Below are 23,424 nucleotides of genomic sequence, written 5' to 3' on the forward strand. Positions count from 1 at the left end.
GTTTGTGCCTCCTTGATGGTGGCGGCGTTACGGCGGGCCTCGTGCACCTGCATGCGCCAACAAGCCTGCCACTCATCCCACGTTTTTCTGCGCAGGGCCTTCAAGGTTCAGCGCGTTGCTGAGCTCTTGCCACAGCTGCCACCGGTCCGCGACCGTGACGCCACGCTGCAGCTCAATGGCTTTCGCCGCGAGCTGTGGATGTTCGGTCATGAAGACGAGCACCAGCGCACGCTGACCCTCGGAAGCGCGGATGAGCCACTGCTGCTTGTGGCTAGCGGTGTTTTTGCCCACCGCCATGACTGCGCTCGACCGAGCCAACGACTTCAAAAGTTGCGCCGTTTAGTAGAGAAGATTTGAAAACAGTAACTGCTTGAAACAAAGTTGTACCTAGCGCCATCACTAACCGTCCCGCTAAATTTGACGTTGTTTAGAACAATAACAAAAAAAATACGTTTGGATTGTGTTGTATTCCTTATTAAACATTTGAAAACTAGTGCCAACACATTTTAGTAGTGCGCAATAATAGTCAAACACTTCTGAACATGTTACACTTTTTACTTTGCTATACGGTCCCCAAGTCGACGTCAAAATGATGACGCAGGCCTTCTTATCCCTCATTGGCTGTTTTCTTTCCCTCGTCCTCGCGACCACTGCGGACCGCCCACTTTTTGACGTCACCGACAGAACGCCTCCGTCCGAATTTGGAATTTGTATATAATTGCACCACAGAGCGTCTTGTGCTGAATCAGCCAATCTGCGTGCAGGCGCGCTTGCTAGCTCTGCACCTACTAGAATCTCAATATGCACCTCCGGGCCTGTCCCCTACCCCTCAAAATTTTTCCCCATGCAGAGACAAAAATTACCAGTTCAAGTAGGTACCCTCCCCCAACCCCAAAAAAAACTTCAACCTATTGCCTTCTGTACCCATGTAATAACTGATCAACCTTTGCCTCGATGAGGCGACGAGTGGTCTCACACGTCATGTCTATCAACAAGTAATAAACTGCAAGCAAATTTTACATATGATGTGGCTATATAAACTGGTAGTTCGGAGCGCGAGCGCACTTTTGCTACGATTCTGCACGAGAGAATGTGACAGCAATAGGAACTCCCGCTCCTAATCTCAACTGCCTTAATTTCAATAATTTAGGTTAATCAAAGCTCCCAATTATTGCAAAAGAACCATGAAATTAGACGTGTTGAGTGGACAAGTACACGAGAAAAACACAACAGCTACGGGCTCAACTTTTTATTGCTTTGCCTGAAACATTACTAAATCTGTTTTCTTAATTGATCTGCAGCTTGAGACAGGCAAAAAGCGAACACAAACATTGGAACAGCGCACAAAGTGAGCGCATCATTATGTAGGCGCACTGCAGCTCGCTTCGAAGAATCCACGCCGTGACGTAATCCGCTAGGCCGCGCCACTCCAACTTCTCAGGGCTAATAGGGGGTACTTTGTCATGAACAGACCCAGGCGTGCGAAACTGTCCCTTCTTTTAATCGCACCACGCGCCAGCGGAGCGTTAAGGCCAAACCTCATAAGCGCGAAAAATGCGCGCGACAGCAACGAGCGATGCTATGAGCGATGAAACAGGGCGTTCGCATGACGTGTCACTTGCTCGTTTTCGTGCGATCGCTCAGTTACAGTGGCTAGAAGGAGAAGTGTGATTACCGCCAAGCGGCGTCTATGAGAAGGGCTGACGCCGCTTAGTTATGCTATAGTGTACTAGAATTATAGTACACTATAATTACGGATCCGCTAGGTGGCACTCGCTGTTGCATACACACAAAGCTTGCGTGCATTTTTCCGGTCAGGAGTGATCAGTTGAGCTTCGACGTGCCGGTAAAGTGCTTAATACGAGTGAAACTTTGTCAACACGGTTAGCTGCCTTCGCAGCACTTTGGAAGCATCCTAGAGGATTTGGCACTTGGATGTGGGGCAATTCGCTGGCCAGGCTTGTAAAATGTGCCAGCGACAAAGCCACTGTTTTGTTCCAGGCTGCGAGACTGGTTGCAAATCCTGCAAGCAAAAACTTTCACTGTTCGGCGTGCATAAAGAAGAGGAGCTGTTTCTGAAGTAACAGCGGAACATACCCAGAGCTGACAAGTCGCTGGAAGGAAACGCAGCAGTATGCGAGTTGCATTTTAATCCGCAGTTTGTGTTGCGGCATTTTGAGCATGTAATACAAGGCTTTGGTGCGCATTGGTCGGTCCAGGCCGGTTCTCCTGCTAACGCTGTACCGACTATATTTCCCAATTTGCGCAAATACATCTCGAAACCAGTTCCGAAGAAAAGAAGCACACGAGAGAAGCCAGCATCACAGCCCTCTTTGCCCAAAAGAGGACGTCGCATAGACGGAACGTATAGCTCATTTCTTAAGTTGTTGAATCTGAAGAAGTGTGTGCTATTATTGATGCTCCAGCGGTACATGTTCTAGAAGTCCTGAATGTGCCACTTCCGACGAACCAGTGGGCAAAGCACGTGTTCAGCGAAAATCCCCTTCACGTGGCCAACAGCGTGTGTTTACCTAGAAAATACATGAGCCTGCTTCATGCGCTGAATATGGTGGTGTTTAGATGCATCGAAAGTGTGATGAAACATGAAGTGTTTGTGCGGGGTGTCGAGGTCGTGCTTGATGTGTCAAGAGATCCAGCATATATTTTGCAAGAGGTCGACAGCCTGTGTGCTTGCACTGGAGCAGGACTGAGTGCGGAGTTTTCGCTAGGATGCTCCAATGCAAATTCAAAGCAATGGGATGATACTCTGTACCACATTAGGTGTAAAGGTGTATCAAGCCAGAGTGAGAAATGGTGCGTGTTGTGCAAGTATCTGAGGAGACTCCTAATTAACCAAAGGTGCCGAGCGAAGCAAACGAAGAAGACTAGAAGAAATACCTCATCAAAGCTGAGAGTGAATACTCAGACAGTGCGACGCCTTAGAACCAAGGTGAAGTCGCTAGAGCAAGTGATCTCCCAAATGAAGGAAGAAAATGAAGCAATTGAAGAAGCCACCCTCTTAAAAATGGTCACTTTCCACCTAAGCAGAAGGCTGCCATTATTCAGTGTTTTGAGGCTGCGACATGAAAATCTCTAAAGGGGATGCAGTATAACCCTGAATGGCTCCTTGAATGCATCATTATGTGCATAAAGAGCCCACGGCTCTATGAGCATATACGTAGAGAAAAAATCTTGGCGCTACCAAGTCGCAGCTGCCTCAAAAAGTACATGAAGCAGTACAAGAACACATTTGGTTTTAATCGCAATGTGCTTTCAGGAATTGCCAAAAAACAGAAAATATGACTGAACTTGAGTGTCATGGTGGACTGATCATCGATGAGATGAAGTTGGCTGAAAATTTTGCTGTGAAAGGTGGTTCGGGTAAAATTGACGGCTTCGTCAACCTGGGTCCTTTCACTCCCGAGCCCCAAAAAACAGTTGCATGCGACCACGGTTTGGTGATCTTTTTCCAGTTACTTTCAGGGTCGTGGCACCAAATTCTTAGTGTATTTGCATCCCGGGGAAATGAAGGCACCACTGCCTTCTAAAATCATTCTAGAAGCCACTCTTCTTGCCGAAAATGATGGCCTCAGGGTGGACTACGTAACTCGTGATGGAGCGTCATGGCATCATGCGATGTGGCGGCAGTTCGGCATTTCTGGGTCTGCAACTGCAATTAAGCCGTTTGCGGCTCACCCAGCTGAAGATAACAGGCGTCTATTTTTTTTTCTCAAACCTCAGGCACGCAGTGAAGTGCATCCGGAATGGCTTAATAAAGAAAGGATATAAGACACCGTGTGGTCATGGGAATGTGACACCAATTAAAATAATCCATGAACTAGAAAAATGTGCAACTACGCTCAAGGCGATGTAAAAAATCACAGATGTGTATGTACACTCAAACAATTTTGAAAAAATGAAGATTAACCTTGCTTTTAATCTATTCAACTTAGAAGTTCTCCCGGGCCTTTTTTTCTACAAACATCAGATTGTAAAGCAGTGTTCTCAATGTGACCAAACAGAGAAGTTTGTTGATGCCATGCACAAATCAATCGACATGATGACATCAAGAGTGCCATCAGGTGCCCTGAAACCCCGTTCAAAGGAAGCACAGCTGTTGAATAACACTTAGAGTACATAGACAACTAGGAAGCATGTACAGAACCATCTAAGGGAGGTTTTTTTTTCACCTGGTACAGCAGAAGGGCTCCGTGTAAGCTTGAAGGCTACGCTGGAGCTACTGGAGTACCTTGCCAAGCAGGTAGGCTTTAAGTACCTCACGACATCTCGTCTCAGCCAAGATCCGCTGGAGGAGCTTTTTGGGGTAATAAGGCAGTTCTCAGGGTGCCACCCGACCTCAGCACAGTTCCTAACAACTGTAAGCTGCCTCGCTTTCTATAACTTGGTGAAACCTCCCGACTCTGGAAACACAGCAGGTGGCACACTGATATCATTGGTCGGACCAAGTGAGGTAACGAGTAATGTGGACAATTTAACAGATGCCGGCAAATTGGAAGATGCAACAAGTGTACTTGAAGCATCTTCAGAAGTGATGGGCCACATCTATCCGCAGCAGACTAGTGATGCAAGGTTGGTCTACTACTTGGCTGGATATGTGGCTAAGCGCGAGGTCCTGACAACAAAGTGCCAAGATTGCTTCAAGTTACTGCTGACATCAGAGGAGCAAGCAGACAAGAGTATTTCATCTTTTACATCCTTCTGTGATCGAGGTGAGCTGCTCTACCCTTCAAGAGAACTGTTTTCGTTTATTGAAGCCTTAGAAGACACCTTCACACTATGGTTTAGTTGGAATAAGCTTCACAAGGACAGCCTCTCAGAAATGGTGCACCACTTGCTAAACGTGCCGCAAGTAGGTTGTGAGACACACAAGAAGGAATTGACCAGCAACCTAGTCAAGTTCTTCATCATGACAAGACTTCGTTTTTGCACTAAGTCACCTAACAAGGAGAGGACATCAACTAGAAAAAAGAGAAAGCACTTGAAGCTTCGACGAACGAGGTGAGAGATGACCAGAAGAGACAGGACAGTCTGAGTTTTTATGGCTTTTGTCTAATACTTCCTTATTTCGAACACGAGTTGAGCTAATAAACATTTGGCAAATGTTTATTGTTGGCATTGTTTTACCATATTAATTGTGGCGAAAATAAAGGCTCACATCAAGATGGATGATAGGCTGGTTAATTTTCATCCACATTTAAAACGCTTTAGGGAGCAAACATGTTACAGTGGAATTTCAAAGAAACACTAAGGAACTCAAGAACTTGTTCTTGGGCGGGTTGGTGCCCGAGTTTGCTGAAGATGTATGCTCTTGTCTTTTTTTGTGTTTTTAGCTTTCTGCCAAAATTAACAAGTTTGTCAAGTAGTAAAAAGGCATATATTGCCGTGTCGCTATATATCTTAGTCGCAGTGCGTGCCATAAAGGAAACGGGAGTATGGAGGTTTGTGTTACAATGGGTGCCCAAAAAAAGGAGAAAAACAAAATTGTTTAGGCAATCAGCGACTTCTTTTACCCAACGACTCAACTATAAATGCATTAGTTACCTGTAAAAAGTGCCAGCGCAAGTAAAAACTAATAATGCTAATGCAAAATTCATAAAGACCCAGGGCTACCATGGCTACGCCAGCAGCACGCCGACGTGAAAGCGAGTGCAAGCGCCACCTAGGCCGTGAATTACCGCTGGCGCACGCAGGCGACGGCTACCTGATCACACATCTCCTTCTAGCCACTGTAGCTCGGTTTCCCAGATTTAAACATTGTCATCGATCACCCGGAAGTGCTGAGCTCAAGCAGCCAATAGCGGAGAACCTGAAAAGTGTATACATCAATGAGGAACTGCCGGTTGTTCCCAAGTGCTTTTCGGCGCACTCACAACGTGTTCATAATCACCACAACAAGATGGCCAACAGCGATGAGTGCAACACCCATAACGAGCGCCTCATTAACGTGATTGAACGCGAACGTGCCTTATGGGACCTTCACGACCAAAATTATAAGTCCCACGCCATCATTCATGCGGCTTGGCGGCACGTTTCAGCAGTGATGGGATCCACTGGTGAGTTGTGTTTTGCAATCTGCCTTGTGTGCTGGCATGTTGTACAACTTTCCTCTATTTATGCGCAGTTGCTGAAGTGAAGGCGAGCTGGAAAAATTTTCGAGACACATTCAAGCGTGTCCTCAAGGACAGGGCACGTGCACTAAGGAGCGGGGCGCCTGCCGATGACGAATTGAACGAGTCAACAAAATGGAATTTTTTTAAATAGGCTCATGTTTCTGAAAGACAATGAAAGGGAGGCCGTAAGTTTATAATCGACCTTTTTACGCCAAAAGCACATGCGGACAAGTTTACTTAGACAAAGGAGTGAATTAAGAGAAATAAAATGTTTACAGAAGTCGCAGCTAAAAGCTGGTATTGCATGTTGAAAATTGTGCTGAGAGTACATACCATGTATTACCTTATAGAACAAGTGAGAACTTGGAGCCCCTGCCTTCTAGGGAGACTGCGCCTGATTCGTTGACGCCAGAGTGCATTCTGGAAGACGTGGCTGATGAAAGAGAGGTTTCTCGAATTCAGGCTAGTGCCACCAAACAAACAGCAAAGGAGAGATGAGAGTACGTGTCCACCACCACCAAAAAAGAAACCGAGGTGCTACAAATGTGACGAGTAAATAAAAGGGCAGTCTAAATTAATCTCCAAATGAATGATTGATATGTGGGGTTTAACGTCCCAAAACCACCATTTGATTATGAGAGACGCCGTAGTAGAGGGCTCCGGAAATTTCGACCACCTGGGGTTCTTTAACGTGCACCCAAATCTGAGCACACGGGAATTAATCTCCGAAAATCCAGATGAACACGAACGGTTCGGCGCATTTCTTGCTGTGAAAAATGCAACATATGCCTCCGCACCCCATAGATATCATGCAGTTACAGTTAATGTAGACAATAACGCTGTTTAAGAACAAAGTAACTGTAGTAGAGCCAGTTGATTAAATTTTTCGTTTTGGTCACTCACATATTTTGTGATAGTAGCATTCTTTTTTCATCTGAGGAGCACGAAAAAAAATTGAAGCACGAAAAGAAGACACCTAGAGCCAGCACAGACAATGTGTTGTGCCTAGGTGTCTTCTTTTTATGCTACAATTCTTTTTGCGCACCTCAGTCAAGAATTACCAACTCGCCATCAAGTCCATGCTTGTCAAGTTATTGCGCGCCAGTGAGCGCAATGCGTTTAGGCGGGCCTGCACACCACGAACCGGCGTTACCACCACCCGCCACTCTCAACGCTGCAAGCGCAGGTAATACGCGCAAGTATGCCTCCCCACGTTACGCTTTCAACGAAAATAAAAATAGTAAAATTAACCGGATAGTTTTCCACGGCATCCGTGTCTGTGTCATTCACTCTTCATTTTTGACGCCGTGCACGCCCGTATAGTTTCACTGCAGGCGCATGGTGTGGCTCCCGACAACATTTGGCTTTGCTGTTTCCCTTCGAATAAAAACTTTTGGTCTGTCTATTTGTACACTAGTCTGTTTGTCCGCCCTTACCGATACCTCAAACGGCATTTAACGGCCAACTCTATCTGCAGCACCCACCAATATTGCTCAAGGTTGAGTGTTCATTCTTGTGCGATTGTCAATTAAAAAGCTATTATTGCCCATATCTGAGGCACCATAACAACACGGTTTTGTATGTGTGCCTTTATACTAGAAAAGGTACACACAAGTAATTCTAAAGACCGTAGTGTTTATCACGCTGTGCTGACAGTGCAACGCGATGCTCAAAAAGGTGTTTTCAATGCTTTGCTAAAAAAAACGGTGGTGGCACCTGCCTGTCGCTTTGCATTCTACACCTTATCATCACCCCGAGACAAGCGCGCAACTTTCTCCCCAAGCGCCTTTCTTCATTTTCAAACTGCCAGATGGCACTCGTGTCTAACGCGCCTCGATGCGCTTGTTAGTCTCTGTCATATAGTTTCCTAAAATTAAGTGGACGGCACTCTGGCGCTGCGATCGTTCAGCAACCATGGCAACGATGGGTAGTACACACATTTGCCTAGTCTTCGTACTCGCGGGTGGCAAATCGTACTTGTGGCTTCGTTAATTGCTGTTTACCATTTTTTTTTGAAGAAAAGAACAAACCCTTTTGAGCTTTGTGTCCCGATTCAAAATCGTAAGTCTAAAAGAATAAGGTTGTAAAGCGCAAACGCTGAACATTTACTAATTTTTTTCTCGTGAGATAACAGCTCTAAGCTACACGAACACACATGAAACCAAAAGCAGGCCAGAAGCACGAAAATTAGACAAATGTGTGTACTACCCATCATTCCCATGCTCGCTGAAGCACCCTGCGTTGCAACTCCCATAGGCACAAGCGCCTGGGTTCCCTCTAGTGTATATTGGGAAACTCTGTGGTCTCCGCTACATGCTCGAGAAATTAACGCAGCGCCTCCAGAATACCATTCACCAATTTTCTTGCGCAGAATATCAAATAAACGTTTCGTTCACTCTCTCCAAACGTAAGTCTTTCGACGACATATGCAGTGTAACATGCAGATTGAGGAATGGAATGAAAAAACTTTATTTCAGCCCTGCAGATAGCGCGTAACGCGTAGCGGGCGTCTCCCACGTAGGGACCGACGGGGAGTACCTGGCAGCCGCTTCGTGGGCCTGCTGAACGGCCTATTGCTGGTCGGCGAGAAATGAGCTCCTGAGGGACCTCTCCCACTTGTTTGAGGTAGAGTCGGGAGCTTTTCTACACTCTCAAATCACGTGTGAGAGTGTCGTCGTGTGTCCACATGATGGGCATGTGTTGCTGGGATATGCATCAGGATAATAAATGTGAAGCGTGGCAAGGTTTGAGTACATGTGTGTCTATAATAGGCGTAGTGTTAATGCGTGCTCTCTGTTAAGTTTCGGATGTGGGGGTGGAAAAATGCAGCGTTAGGGGTAAAAGTGCTTTGTTATGTCATTGTATGAAATGGGTGCATCCCGATTGGTCTTGAACTCAGCAAGATGAGGTTGCCCTGCGGCGGTGCGGTCAGTAAGTGCGCACCCTGCACCATGGGCGATCTCGTTGAGGTTGGGTAGGGCGCCCGACACCTGGCCGAGATGGGCGGGAACGAGATGACAGTGTGGTGCTTGAGGGCACTCGGGTCCGCTCTGCGCAGAATACGCAACGCCTGATCGGAGATGACTCTACGTTCGAAGGCTTTGATGGCCGATCTGGAGTCGCTGTAGATGAGTTCCCGTTTGCTGTCAAGCATAGCTATAGCTATAGCTATGTTATAGCCGTCGCGCTGGGCGCCCAGCTTGTCACGATGCGTTGTCGTGCGCTTGTCACCCACGTGTACTTTGGCGGGCGGGGGGGGTTGATGCTTGTGGGCTACGCTTATCTTTCGGCGGGAAGAATCACGCGCCTTCCACCTTGGCCGGAACAATTGGGTTTAGTTGCAAGGCACATAAAGCTCACTTTCCTTTATAGGGGAGATTCACGCTGAGGATGGCGCTGCATTGCCGGGCGCTGTCAGTCAATGTGGGGTGAAAACTGGTTACTCGGGTGTTGTCCCCTCCACTGTCCCCTTCAACCTGCCTTAAAAACGTGTTGCTTTGCTTGCACGTTGCACGTGTTCTGCACGTGTTTTTGAGAGTTTCGCGTCACGTGCGGTTATGATGTATACGCTTCTAGCCGCGTTTAATAGGATCACCGCAATAGAGGATTTTTTTTGTGGCAATTTAGTAAAAGGGCAGCGTCTGCTCAGCCATGTAGCCGATGCGAAGCAAGTTGTAGCAGACGACGCCGTCCTCGTCAGAGTGAAGTGCATTTCGCAAGTGAATGATGGCGCTGTTTACGTGGAGTTAGAGGCGAGTACAACTTTCTATACGTTCATAATTATATACCTGTTTTATTTGGTTTGCTGTGTGTACTATGCGCTGAGTTTGTTACTGGATGCACGGGTAAGGCCACTTCTCGTGCTTTAGGTTAAGCGGTTCTTGCGCTGTGACTGCTATTAGTTGGGATACCTTAATTTACTAACACCCATCCAAGTTTTCGTGCGGTATATATACAGCACTTCAAAAATAAAAGGTCTATTTAGGGCTTCTTTCTGAGCTACAACAAAAATTGACATCTATCTCGTGTGGGTTTCCTTGCATTATCATGGTTCTCATTGCAGGTACTTAGAGTTCACGAACAGCGTGTGTACCATCATGATGAGCACCCAGCTTTCAGAGAAACCTTTTTTGTGTGTCTAATCTGCTGGGGAAGAACACATTGCTATAAAGGCATTTTATCTTGGTCACTATCGAAAATGCACCGTGTTGTAAGAGCAGCACCTGCTCACTCAGTAACAACTAGTTCACTGTATTTGCTAATGCTAATGAATTTGGCTAACGCATTTCTTCTTTTTTCGTAGTTGTCATGGTCGTGCCCACTCAAGCGGGTGCTTTGCATCTGCAGCAGCATATGTAGTTGCATCGCTGGCGTCTCTAGCGACTCTAAATCACTTGAAAGCGTGTCATAGACATAGAGGAAAACAGAGTTCTCTTCATCTTGCATTGCTTGGTCATCTTGAGCAATACGTTGCGGCACAGCCTGCTCCACGGAATTTTGTGCTAATCTGGCTGCCATCACCGAATGACGCTTCCACCTAAGAAAATAAGGTTGTGGCAGAGATTCGATCACCTAGCTCACAACAACCTTTATACGTTGGAGTTTTTTTTATTCAGCTATTGTGCATTGAACATTTCTGTAGTGAACCAGATAATAATTTTTTTATCATCTTCAATTGTAAAATGTACAAGAAGTCTGAAAATGAGAATATGCGTTTAAGGGTTTTCCGTAATCTTGTAACGCCTTACATTCACAAAATAAAAAATGTACCGCATAAGAAATTGAACTCTATGAAAACATCTATAATGGCAAAGTGCCCCATTAAAAAACTAGCAATTGTGTCCATCTGTGTGCAGAGAAACATTTCATACAAGAACTTCACGGAGATAGCTACGTATGAAAACTTATTGATTAAATATTTTGTCTGTTGCTTGAATCACTCTTACTTTGTATAAACTATCAAAAAAGCAATGCACTTTTTTTCGGCACACTGCTTTAATCCATTCCTGTCGTCTGCTTCTTCGTACCGTCTGTTTGGCAATCGGTAGAATTTCAGTGGTGGAGTCGACCCCTTCGTGTTTGAATGGTGTAAGGAAAGGACACAAAAGTGCTGTGTTTAGGTACGATTTGTGGCTAAAAGGACTTAAAAGCGCCGAGGAACATCAAACCAAAACTGAAGAAGACGAGCGGAGGGCAGGTGGCATGAAGGCGATAACAAGAAATGAAAAAGAAGAGGAGAAGAAGAAGGAACGTGCGAAGGAGAGCTCGAGGGTGGAAGCCACGAAGGCAGGCGAAGCGGTGCGTCGCTCGAGAGGACGAGTTCCTGGCAGCGTTCCCGAGCCGGACGTGGGACCTGTACGTGTCGGCCAGGTCGAGCTCCGGTGTGTCTGTTCGAGGTCGAGTCCGTCGGCCTGTACAAGGTCCAAGGACGGGGCCTGCTGAACGGCTCCTGCCTGGGTGCAGTGGCCGTGAGCAGGTTCGTGGACGAGGCCTACCAGGCGTGGTCCTCGTGAGCCGTGGCCTGACCCTGGACCTCAGAAGTGCGACCCTGACTGCTGTGTTGGCCGCGACGTCCGACTAAACGGCGCTGCACACGGTAGCGCATCCCTGTGCCGTCAGCCGTTCCAGCCGCGCCACCTTTGCCCTCGCGCACGTCGACGACCGCATCATGTCGGGACGACGGGGACCCAAACTGTGAGGCAGCGGTTTCTGCTTTCAAACCGAGAGCTATACGCGCTGGCAACTGAGTAAGCGTAGCCGCGAGCTCCCCGCATAATAGAGGTCTGACTCTCGTGCAAGTAGCGTGATGCTTGGCGTGTAGGGTTGGATATAGTTTTATTTTCACCTGCCATTTCCTCTCTAGTGTGCAATATAAAGCTTCTTTTGTTCGCATCAATTGTTGATGTTAATCTTTTCTCGTCCGCTATCGACAAGCATAGTGATGAACGTCCATAACCATCACACATGGTTATTGTGACAGTTGACGACGCAGTAATAGTTCCTTCCTGTCTGTTGGGGTGACATCGCGGAACGACGGGTGTTTTACGTGCAGCACACATTTCGCAAATGCGTAGGAGCCAAAGGGAGCGAAAGGGTCGCTACACGCTAGTATTATGTGCTTTTTCTAGCAGGAAAATGGCAAACGCTGGCGTCGGCGGGCAAACTTGAGCGGGTTTCCCCAATAGACAGGCGCCGTTTGAAAAAAGAGTGCGCTTTTACACAGCGAAGTAACAACTGGGGTATTTTTTAGTTCGCACTTATATCTGTACCTGTGATCACGTTTTGTGCGTAGTTTTTGTTTTTGTTCATATAGCTAGTTAGTGTCAAGCGGCAACGCTCTCGTCCTGTGTATGTTTTTTTCGCGCATCATTTGTGCTTGAGCAGTGCGCTGCATGCTTCGATCTGCTTGCCGTTCTCAACGTTACATTCCAAATTGTCATTTATTCACCCTTGTGGTGAAACTGTGACTTTCCTTGATTTCGAAAAACTGTGTCGTTACCACCAACAGGTTGTCAGATTATAGGCTGATGGAAACTCGCCGAAACGTCAATGACGAGGGATCTTCGGAGGTCGAATCGTCACGCGCTTCCGTCTTTCGGCGCACGACGAGTGCGCAGGCTGGTAGCTTTCGCGATTAGTCGGTTAGTTCTGGCAACACGACGGCGCGTTGAATGCAATGCAATAAACGCGATAGCAAAAAAATTTTAATGTTATAAGAAGTAAGGCTGGCAGCCAACTCTTTTGGATCTGATATCGCGGCACTTCTACAAAACGCTGGTGTGATTAAATACGGCCGCTCCAGGGTGAAGTGCTTTTTTCACACCATCCTTTCGCGTAGAAACTGCACCGATACTCCCCGAGATAGCAAGCGCACCAGTGATCGCGACCACCGTTAAAACCCAAGTTCATTACCAGGTAGCACAAAACATTAAAGTAATGTTGTATTTTTGTTGCAAATGTTGAAGAAACGTTTTATGTTTTCCAACAACGTTGTCTAAACGTTTTACATGAAACATATAACGTTCTTTATTGTATGTAAAACGATATATATACATTAGAAATACACTGTTAAAATAACGTTGAATGTGGAACATTAGTGCAACACTCAAACAAAACATTGAACATTGAATGTTATATTTCGAACATTGAAAACTGTTGAAATTGCACAAAGAATTAACATAACAGGTAAACATTCCAGTAATGTTCATGTAATATTTTACAATCATTATTTGCCGAAAATGCCCATTAACCAAGAAATTTAATAACTTATAGCTGCAGGGAAATACTTCATGATGTACAGGAAAAACATTAAACTTCATTTAAGAAATGAAATTGGTTTTTGCTAAGTTACACCAGATAATGATAGTTACAATAACATGTAGTGCAGTCAATCTGTGGCTATTCTTCAATTGATATTGCAACTATTCTATGCACGCTTATGAACTGGTTTTACTGCTTGAAATTTTATGCACAGCTGTCATTTGGTCGAGTATTTGTAGTAGATTTCAAGTTTCTCACACATCACTGTGGTATATATTACAGTGATGTGTGAGAAACATATGTACATATGTACTTTAAAGTACATATGTACATATGTACCAAACTACTATGGAGGTCAGCATGAATGAGTTAAGTCTTGGCAGGGGGGGGGGGGGCGGTTGCATTGCAGTGAGGGAGTGCTGGTGTGGCTTGGGCAAATGATGCTTTAAATGTGCATGCCCCTGCTGATTCCCAAGAACACTGGTGACTCACAAAAGGTTGGCAAAAAAGTAATGCAATATTTTATTGAGGTCCCAATGCTTTACATGCGGGAGTGAGCCAAACAATTATTGTAAATAAAACAAAGATTCTAAGGCTTCGCTAAAGCTATCCAAGTTTGAATGATGGTGATTCTCTTAGAAAGACCTTCCAGTCCTGGGTGGTCTAGCAAAGGAACGACAGTGGGTCACTGTGCAAACAAGAGGTAGGTCGACAGCCTTGTGATAATGTGTGTGGGCTGAAGTACGATGAGCAGTTTGGAAGTTATATTGAAATGTATGCATTCGGTACTACAAGTACATTCTAGTGATTGTGCATTGCAGGTATACATTATGTACGCCTGGGTTTGTCCTTATCTAAGCAACACTAGCTGGTACAGTACGAGTAACAGTAGGGTAATTGGAACAGATTAATATAACTTCACGGTTTAGATCAAGCTCCATAGACTTCATTCGGGCTGGGTTCAAACTGCAGATGATTAATTTTGGGCCAATTCATGTTTTGTAAGCTCAAAAATTTGACTCATGGAGGGGAAAAATGCAAGTTATAATGAAAATAGCCAGAAGATTTGTAAGTATTGTTCACTATCTTACTACAGAAGACGTTCAGATTCTGGTAATTTTGAAAAGACAAGACACTTAAGATAATTGGGAGACTACATCGTAGCGTGACCTCACCAGGGCTTTTGCGATCCTTTAGACTTCTATCAGCGAAGCTGTTTGGGAAATCGCGAGTCGGTGGAAAAAACTATCATTGTAAGAGGTATGTGACTCTATGCAGCCTACCAGAAAACATTTATCATCATAAATGGGTATTTGTGACAGAAATTGGAAAAATCTTACTACTCGCCCCTGGTTCACTAATAATGATGAAGGCAACAGTTAGCCCAACAAATTGCTTTAAAGCAACAGCGAACCGAAGACCCTGGGCCCCTATGAGAAAATACTAGGAAATGAAAAAGGCAACAGCAGCGGCGAGAAGACCCCGAAGCAATAGAAGGCCTGTGCTAACGACGTGCCTATCGATCTATAAGACGTGTGGACGCTCAGTTTCAGGGAGAGTTTTTGTCTCTGGAATTTGAATAACCATGTCGTGCCTGTGACTGTCTATGGGCTTTTTTGATCTAAGAATCAACGTAGAAACAACCTAGCATCACCTAGCTAAAGCCTAGAAGCAACCATATAAGTCTTCACAATCGTCCAGATTTGCTGTTTCGAGCCTCGAGCGGCCTAGTACAAGTTTTGCCAATTCTTGTACGTCACTGCATTAGAAGCAATATAAATATTGTGTATAGTTTCCGCATCCACCATAATCTCAGATAACTTAAAGGGCTTTTATAATTAACATGTTAAAACATTTCTCATCTCAGTAAGAATTACTGTTCCTAACAAGTATGATAGCGTCAGCATGTAAAGAATGCTCCTCATTCTGGCTTGTTTTCATTCACCGTCTAACAATCAGCAGCCAAAGCTACAGGCAAAATGCCAGAGGCCCATCTACAGTCGTCAGTAAGGTTAGCTCGAATGCTCCACAACATGTCCTGAAGCAGTTTGGTTAACACCAGCGCCACGCAGCTTTGAGTTTTGTCGCCGAGGTGTTAGGCATGCATGCCAACATACAATCCAAGCTTATCAAGCTATTATCTCGGTAACCGTGCCCAGTATTTCGCGGCTCGCCTCAGTCAAGCCAGTAGAAGACACGCTGCAGAGCGTTCGAGTTAAGCTTCCCGACAATTGTACGGTGCAATGTCGTTTAAGAACACCAGATCGACAATTGTACGGTGCAATGTCGTTTAAGAACACCAGATAGTTGAAATTCCTAAAGCTCTCTGCTACAGTGCGCTCATATTCATATTGTGGTTTTGGCATGTAAACGCCCTGATAATATTATTATTAAAACTATACAAAGCCAGACATAAGGACATGACAGTGAAAGTAGTCTGGCTGTTTGAATTTCAGTGCATAAAAGAAAACAGAGCAGTAGGAACATTTAACATAAGCAGTCATGTTGTACATTCTCTGTGTGCAGTATGCTCTTGTGCAACAATATTTCAACAAGAGCCAATACTATATTTTACACCGTTTCTGTCTGTGCACCTTGAAATTGTGTTAAATTATTGGAGATATGGAAACTCGGTCAGGATTGTAGGCACTGCGTTAATAGGATGAGGTTGGTTTCTACATTTCATCTGGAGCACAGCCCAAATGAAACTGGCCGAAAATGAAACGTCCCAAGAAAAGCATTACGCTAACGTAACTCCTTAGCCAGAACAGCAACAGGGAAGCTACATATATGAGGCGTAACGCAAGAGTGCCAGAAACACACCTCGTAGGCTGTACAACTGCATGCAGTCGACCACTCGGTCAAAATAGCTGAACACTAGTCAGAAAATGTCCTGCCGAAAGTCAATTCATGCACAGACATGACATCGCAGATTAGATTTGTGGGGTTTAACGTCCCAAAACCACCATATGATTATGAGAGACGTCGTAGTGGAGGGCTCCGGAAATTTTGACCACCTGGGGTTCTTTAACGTGCACCCAAATCTGAGTACACGGGCCTACAACATTTCCGCCTCCATCGGAAATACAGCCGCTGCAGCCGGGATTTGAACCCGCGACCTGCGGGACATGACATCGCAACCAACAAAATATGGTCCACGGACACATTCTTGTATTCGCCGCATCAGTGAATCATGAATGCAAGGCGTGAAGACAGCGCGCAAACTCAGTGTGCAGCTGGGCTAGCTACCCTTGCTGGGCCGCACCACGAACTGAACCTGATTGGTAACACGCTGAACACAGTAAGCACATTCCAGGCAACATGCCCTTAGGTGGGACATGTTGGCACTGATTAACGCACCAACCACCTTCCATGATCAAATCAAAAGCACAGTAGGCGAGCACTGAGAGTCTCAAGGTCTGTGAAGGCCAAACTGTGCGCCGAATGTCAGCGCCCAGTGTATATACATGTCGCAACACGAACAAATCACGAACGTACCCTACAGTTTTGCAGATGATGCACACACACTCCATACGTTTCAAGATGATGCCCCACATCAAAATTTGTTACCGTTACGATCTTTTACGACGCTAATTTCGCCAATGGGTCATTACAGCACTAGCGCAGCTTGCTTTATGGCTCTACTTAGTGTAACAAGGCGTTGACTGTAACCACTTAACCACAGAACCTAGTTTTTTACAATTTTGGCCACTTCACGGGTGCAGCCCCGTTTTTACCTCTGTTTTTTCTCAACTGAGAAGGTAGCGCTAGTGAAATTTTACTGATGTTTAAAAACATATTTTATTTAGTTAATAAAAACTTCCTATATTGAATTACAATCTGTTTTGTTTTGAAAAATGTTTTTTGTTGCAGCACTAGCAGTTTTAATCAGATGCAGCGCTTAATTTTTCCAGGTTTTGGCTCAAGTTGGCAACCATGAAAGCGTCTTTCTGTTTTCTTGACGAGCATAGACGATCGTGACGACGAGACCGGCGCGGTTTTCATTCACGCTTGTGAAGATAGTGTATGAAGGTAAGCATAAATGACTTCATTGCACTTTAAAGCTGCTACTCTCGATGAAGTGAAACTACTGCATGCATGTAATACCATTGTCACGCGGAACCGTGCCGTGGCTGACACAAAAATACAGGAGGGATCAACAGTTCCCAGGCCACGCTGCCATCGAAGTACATGAGATAGTGGCCTAAGAACTTTTCCCCAACCCTGTACGTCCCACCTTTTTACATGCACCTCAAACGCTAAGCGACATTTGCGTCTATACATGAACCACCGATGGTGCGCCCCCGTCACTTTTTATAGCGTTAAGAGACGCACGCCAAAATGGACTACTTCGCATAGTGCTACATGTGCAGAAACTCCACCTCCGTAGCTTTCTGTGCAGTGCCAAGAAAAGTTGTTGCTTAGTATAGCAGTTAATTTCACTCATTCTTTTCTTTTGTGTATTAATTTACATTATTCTAGTCTTATCAACAGCCAATTGTATCATTCCCCGCTTATTCAAGTGCAAGCATCAGCAGCCGATTTGTCAAACTTTATTTTCTTTCTTTTTCTGTGGTAATATGCTGTGCCCTTCTTTTGTTCAAAAATCGACATGACTGCAATCATATGGTACATTTTTTTCTTTCTATCAGTTCTTGCAAGAGTGCTCACGCAGGTTGAGCATTTAAAAATGCAGCTAGCTACACAAAGTGCAGTTCTGACAAGAATTGAGCATCGCCTAAATCAAGACACCAGAGTTGAAAATGCCATGAATTTAAATAAAATTCCCCTCTACCCTGCTACAACTGAGGAAGAATTGAGGACACTTGAAGCTAGTCTCGAAAACAGCGTCATTTTTGCTGCACTGGTAAGTGCTGCTGTTCATTGCAGGTGCTGCAAGCTGGTTCAACAATAAGATAATGTGTTGCTTCAAAATTCCAGGACTACAAGAGTATTGTGTGAATCTTTTTCAACATCTTTTCATTCAAGGTGAAAGAACTGGGCCAAATTGGAGGTTGTGACATAAGCACGACCACAAAAAAGAGTAATGAAGAGGCTTCTTCATGACAGTGTAGCGGTACTGTAAAGCTATACTGGAAGAAAAGGCAAACGGCATGCAGCGGAGCTCAACATTGTTCGTCTTGTATTTGGTAAGGGGACGCAAGTTTTTTATGTCCTGGTGTACTTATTACTGTTCGTGAAAAAAAATGATGGTCCTGGTTGCTATGCATATAATTTCCAGCTGCTGTACATACAACATGCAAGGCAACAGATGCTGAGATCAGCCACGTGATTGGCGATTGGTTACGCTTTGCAAATGCAAGGCTTACTGCGTCCAAGGCAAGCAAAAACTTTATTATTTTATCACTCAGCCAAGCTATCACTTTTTTTGTCCTTGCCATATTTAGGTTTATGGCATAACTTTTTTACAGGCCTTCCTGTGTTCTTTTGTAAGAAAGAGAAAGTGGTAATGTTTATACTTACTCTTTTTTTATAGTTAATCTTGCTTAGAATGTAATATATATATATATATATATATATATATATATATATATATATATATATATATATATATATATATATATATATATATATATATGGTGAGGTCGCCGTCAACTTGGCTTGACCGTGCACCATTAGGTCTGCCGGGCCCACAGAGAGAACATTGTCATTCCCGGAGTGAGAACCCCAGCATCCGCGAAGCAAGCGGGATCCCGTGCCGACGATCATCACCACGAGCGTTGAGGGATGCTCCTCATGGATCAAGAAGCAAGAGCCCCTACAACACGACTCGGGGCCACCCAGAGGCTTCCGGTGACAGTGCTTCTCCCCCATGCAGGTACTGACTCAACAACCCATAAGCTACGGCCCACTCCAGCACATGTTGGTCTCGTGATTTCATGGCCTTAAGAAAGAATGTTGATAAGCGCATGAGGTTTGAAATGCATGCTTCAAACCTTAAAACATATATTTTATCGGGATTCGCACCAAAGGGTCTCGCTGTTCAACTGCAACCCGCAATGAATAACTTCCACAAAAATGAGCAGCGGCAGTGGAGCAATATATTAAAAGATGCATCTATTAGGCTTACACGGGTCGTAATACAACACAGTACACGTAGGGACGCAGAACTGAAAGAGGAAAAAAAGGCGCGACTAAAACAATCAAGCTTGACGCAGTCAGAAACAGAAGAGCTGGCCAAATACGAAGGAAAAAAAAAATTGACTATTCAGGGCAAGAAGGACAATAAATTGAGGCGAGACGGTGCGTGGCCGACTTTAAAACACTCCGCCAGCAATCCTCCCACAACGTATACAGATCAAACTGTTACCTCTCGTCAATCTCCACAAAAGAGCATCGATGTCACCAATGTGGTTAACCTTTCCAGCAAATCTTTGACACCTGCGCAAAGAAAGCTGCTATCAAAAGGTCTAACCTTCTGCCCCGCCTCTGGCCAAATTGATGAGTTCAAATTTTACCAAGATTTGGACAACTTTGCCACAACCATGCGTCTAAAAGAATATTTTCATGATCGAAACAGCACGCAACAAAATCAATTTTTAAATAAATCTTGGACTCCATCTGAACAACGAGACAAATATCTAGACATGCGCATTTCAGCCGTCCAAGGCGATATAATCAGGGAATATGAAAAGCACCGACCCATTCGCAACAATCTGTCCAAAGAGCTAGGAGCGGGAGGCTTTGTGCAGTTTAAGTGACAGCCAGAGCATCGTTACTAAACCAGCTGATAAGGGTGGTGCTGTGGTTGTACTCGACAGGACTGACTACATTAAAGAAGGGCTTCGCCAACTGGCAGATGAAAATTTCTATAAACAACTCCCTTGTGATCTGACAGAGGAGTATGAAAGTACTATTAAGGCCTCACTAATATCATTACGTAAAAGTGGTAAGATAACCTACCCTGTGCTTAAAATGATGTCACCTGGCAAATCGTCTCCCGGGCATTTATAGTTACTACCCAAAATTCACAAGATTAACAATTCCGGCCGACCCATAGTTTCCAGCAACAATACTGCTACTGAAAAAATCTCTAGTTTCATTGACTCTTTCATTAGGCACATCCCACAATCATTTCCATCATACATCAAAGATACCAGCCACTCCCTTCGAGAAGTCTCAAAACTTGTGGTACTTTTAGAGTGCTATTTGGTCACCATGGATGTCTCATCACTGTACACAAACATTCCCCACACCGAAGGAATTGCCGCCACAGTCGCCGCCTATAGAAAAAGTAAGTCGACGAGTGAATTCGACGAAAGCCCTTTAGAGGTGCTCCTAAATCTTGTACTTAAACATAATAACTTTGAATTCGACCAAAAACATTATCTGCAAGTAAACGGGACTGCCATGGGAACCAAAATGGCCCCAAACTACGCAAATATTTTCATGGCCTCTTTGAAGATTCCTTTCCTCGAAAATTCTCCATTCAAACCTATATTTTACCGACGCTTCGTCGATGATATATTCTTTGTGTGGGCCGATAGTGAACTATATATATATACCCGTGCCACACGGGCAGAAAAAATGGCATTTACCCCCGAATGCCTTCCGATTTATTGCCATTCGCGCGGTGCCACACGGGCAAACAAAATGGCATTCATCCGAATGCCATTCGAATGCAATTCGCCACCAACTGCCTTCGCCAGAACTCAGTTGACTGAGAAATGCCTACTCTCGACGACACAGCTCGCGAAGTGCGATTTACCTGAAAGTATATAAAACAAATCATATTGAGCTAAAAATGAAATTTCCCGTCTTTTATTTGCATTAAAGTCTTAAGAAGATGCTTTGAACGTTATACAAAGAAAATAAAGTATTGATAATAAAACGCTTGTCAATTTTAGCGAAACTTTGGCAAACAAGCATGCAACACTGGTATTTTCATCGCCATCGCCATCGAGTTCACTTTCTTTGTAACTTTCTCTGCTTTTTTTTATCAGTTTTCATTCTTTGCTTTCCAATCTTCCGCACACCCGCACGCGCCATTTCGCTCTGCTTAAACAAAGAAGAAATAAAAGAAGAGATGACGTGTCCCAATGAGCGCGCGAGCTGGACAGAAGAGGAGACAATGACTTTGATTACGCTCTGGGAAGAACACCTCTCAGGCCTTTGTGGTCAAAAGCGGAATGCCAAAATTTACTCTGCCATTACGGAAGCACTGGCCAGGTACGGCATCGTGAGGACGCGAGCCCAAGTACATACTAAAATCAAAAATCTGCGAAGAAAGTACAGGTGAGCATTTTGACTTGAATATCATGCCTGTGTACTGCCGAGGAGCTTACGCCGTGCATGTCAATGCTGCCACCAACCAAATGACGATAGTTATAGCGCGAGAACAAAACGACAACACAGAGACAAGGGCACTCCCTGTCTCTGTGTCGTCGTTTTGTTCTCGCGTTATAACTATCGTCATGCCATACCAACTAGCCCAAGCTGCCACACATCTAACCAACCAAATGTTCGCGGAAAACGGTGCGAAAAAGCTCTGCCCCTTACGACCATTTAAGTGTGGTTTGGCTAGGTGTCCCACATAAAAACACTTGCTATGCCTATTTAGTTGTCAATTTAAACAAATTTGTATCCGCGTTGATTGTATTGCCTTTCCGGGGCAACATTATAGACGAGTTATTAGCTCGTCCTCATGGCCTCTCAGGTGCCTTTATTGGCAAGTTCAGTCGGAGATAAAATTTTGAAGCAATGAAAAAAAACCCTTGGAAGACAGGATGTTCCTGAAGCCAACACTTCAACAAACGGACCTGTCCTCAGGAATTAAAATCCTACAGAATACAGGTCCACTTCTGAAAACATTAACTCTAGACATACCTTGTGTACCTAGGATTTTTTATCATTATAGTGCGACTACCAAGAATGGACTCTGTGTAAGTTGGTGCAGTCGTCTTGCCATTGGATACTGTTATCGAATTGGATTATCACACACAGTATGCACAACAATTCAACCTATTCCACTGTTCAAAGCCTGGTGTCATAAGATGGTGTCATACACAAGCCCAGAGAATCGTTTAGACTTGCTTCTGTCACTACTACTAAGCTTGCACTTTCGTTTATTACAGATTATTCTCAAAAAACAGAACTACGGGTTCTGGTGCGGTCACGTGGCCATTTTATTGGCGAATCCACCAGTTCCTTGGGAGTCTGCCGGTAAATGACGCTACACTTCCTGTTGAAAGCAACTGCGAAAGCCTCTCCGTTTCACAGGTTGGTATCTACCTTATATGTGCCGATGGGTTACTTGGTGAGCCACGACGATTTCAAAAGCCATTGCACAAACGGACACCATCACACACATAAAATTGCAGTGTTTGCATTGCTTTATGTGTGTAAATGTGTATTTGTCTACTGCTTCGTCAGCATGTACACTCCCCTGAGCACTGGTGCAAGTTGCAACGAATGGTGTCTCTAATATGTGTCCAGCCTTTGTGACACTACTGTTAATATTTAGGTAACTTTTCGCAGATCGTACGCAGTATGGAAACCGGGAATGAATTGAGCGAGCTTGAGCTTCTTGGAAGTGAGGCCGAGATGCAGCTGGTGATAGAAGTGCCAGAATCTTCAAGTGCCACTGTTGCCACAAGTACTGCTAATTTAGAGCAAACTGCAGCAACTGGACCGGCGGAGACAGCTGCACCTGCCGTGGAAAGCCTTCCGCAATGCAGTGAATCGTCACCAGCGCAAGCTGGAGCAACTGCGGCACAGCCAGCTGCATCAAAAAAAAATAACACGAGCTGGCCCCGATTCCGCAATCATGGAAATGGTTAAAGAGCAAAAGGTGTTCAGAGGAATGTGGCAAGAGTGCAAAGCACGAGAACTCGAGCTACAAAATGAACAGTTGAAGCTTCAGAAGGAAGCAGCTAAAAGAGAAGAAAAGCTGATTGATATTCTTCAAAAGTTCCTTGAATTGGAGGCCTTAAAGAAATATTTATTCAATAAATCCTAGTTTGCCTTTGTACTTGTGCATTTCTTAAGAGATACAGTACGAGTATTAGGCAGC

General features: G+C 44.7%; 1 protein-coding gene across 5 annotated transcripts in view; it reads right to left on the minus strand.

Annotated features, from left to right (window-relative positions):
* LOC119185884 (uncharacterized) overlaps positions 1 to 23,424 on the minus strand; it is a 188,195-nt gene that overhangs the window by 8,192 nt on the left and 156,579 nt on the right. For 2 of the 5 annotated variants that reach the window (XM_075890229.1, XM_075890228.1), the window contains one exon: positions 1,235 to 23,133. The exons of 2 other annotated variants lie outside the window; for them this stretch is intronic. In XM_075890229.1, coding sequence (XP_075746344.1) covers positions 22,865 to 23,133 — 269 coding nt within the window. In that variant the 3' untranslated portion in view covers positions 1,235 to 22,864. Of the gene's footprint in view, positions 23,134 to 23,424 lie in introns of all 5 variants that reach the window. One more of the 5 variants, XR_012894373.1, reaches the window with a different exon arrangement.

This window comes from Rhipicephalus microplus, chromosome 3 (assembly GCF_043290135.1).
Source record: "Rhipicephalus microplus isolate Deutch F79 chromosome 3, USDA_Rmic, whole genome shotgun sequence".
Classification (NCBI taxonomy): Eukaryota; Metazoa; Arthropoda; class Arachnida; order Ixodida; family Ixodidae; genus Rhipicephalus; species Rhipicephalus microplus.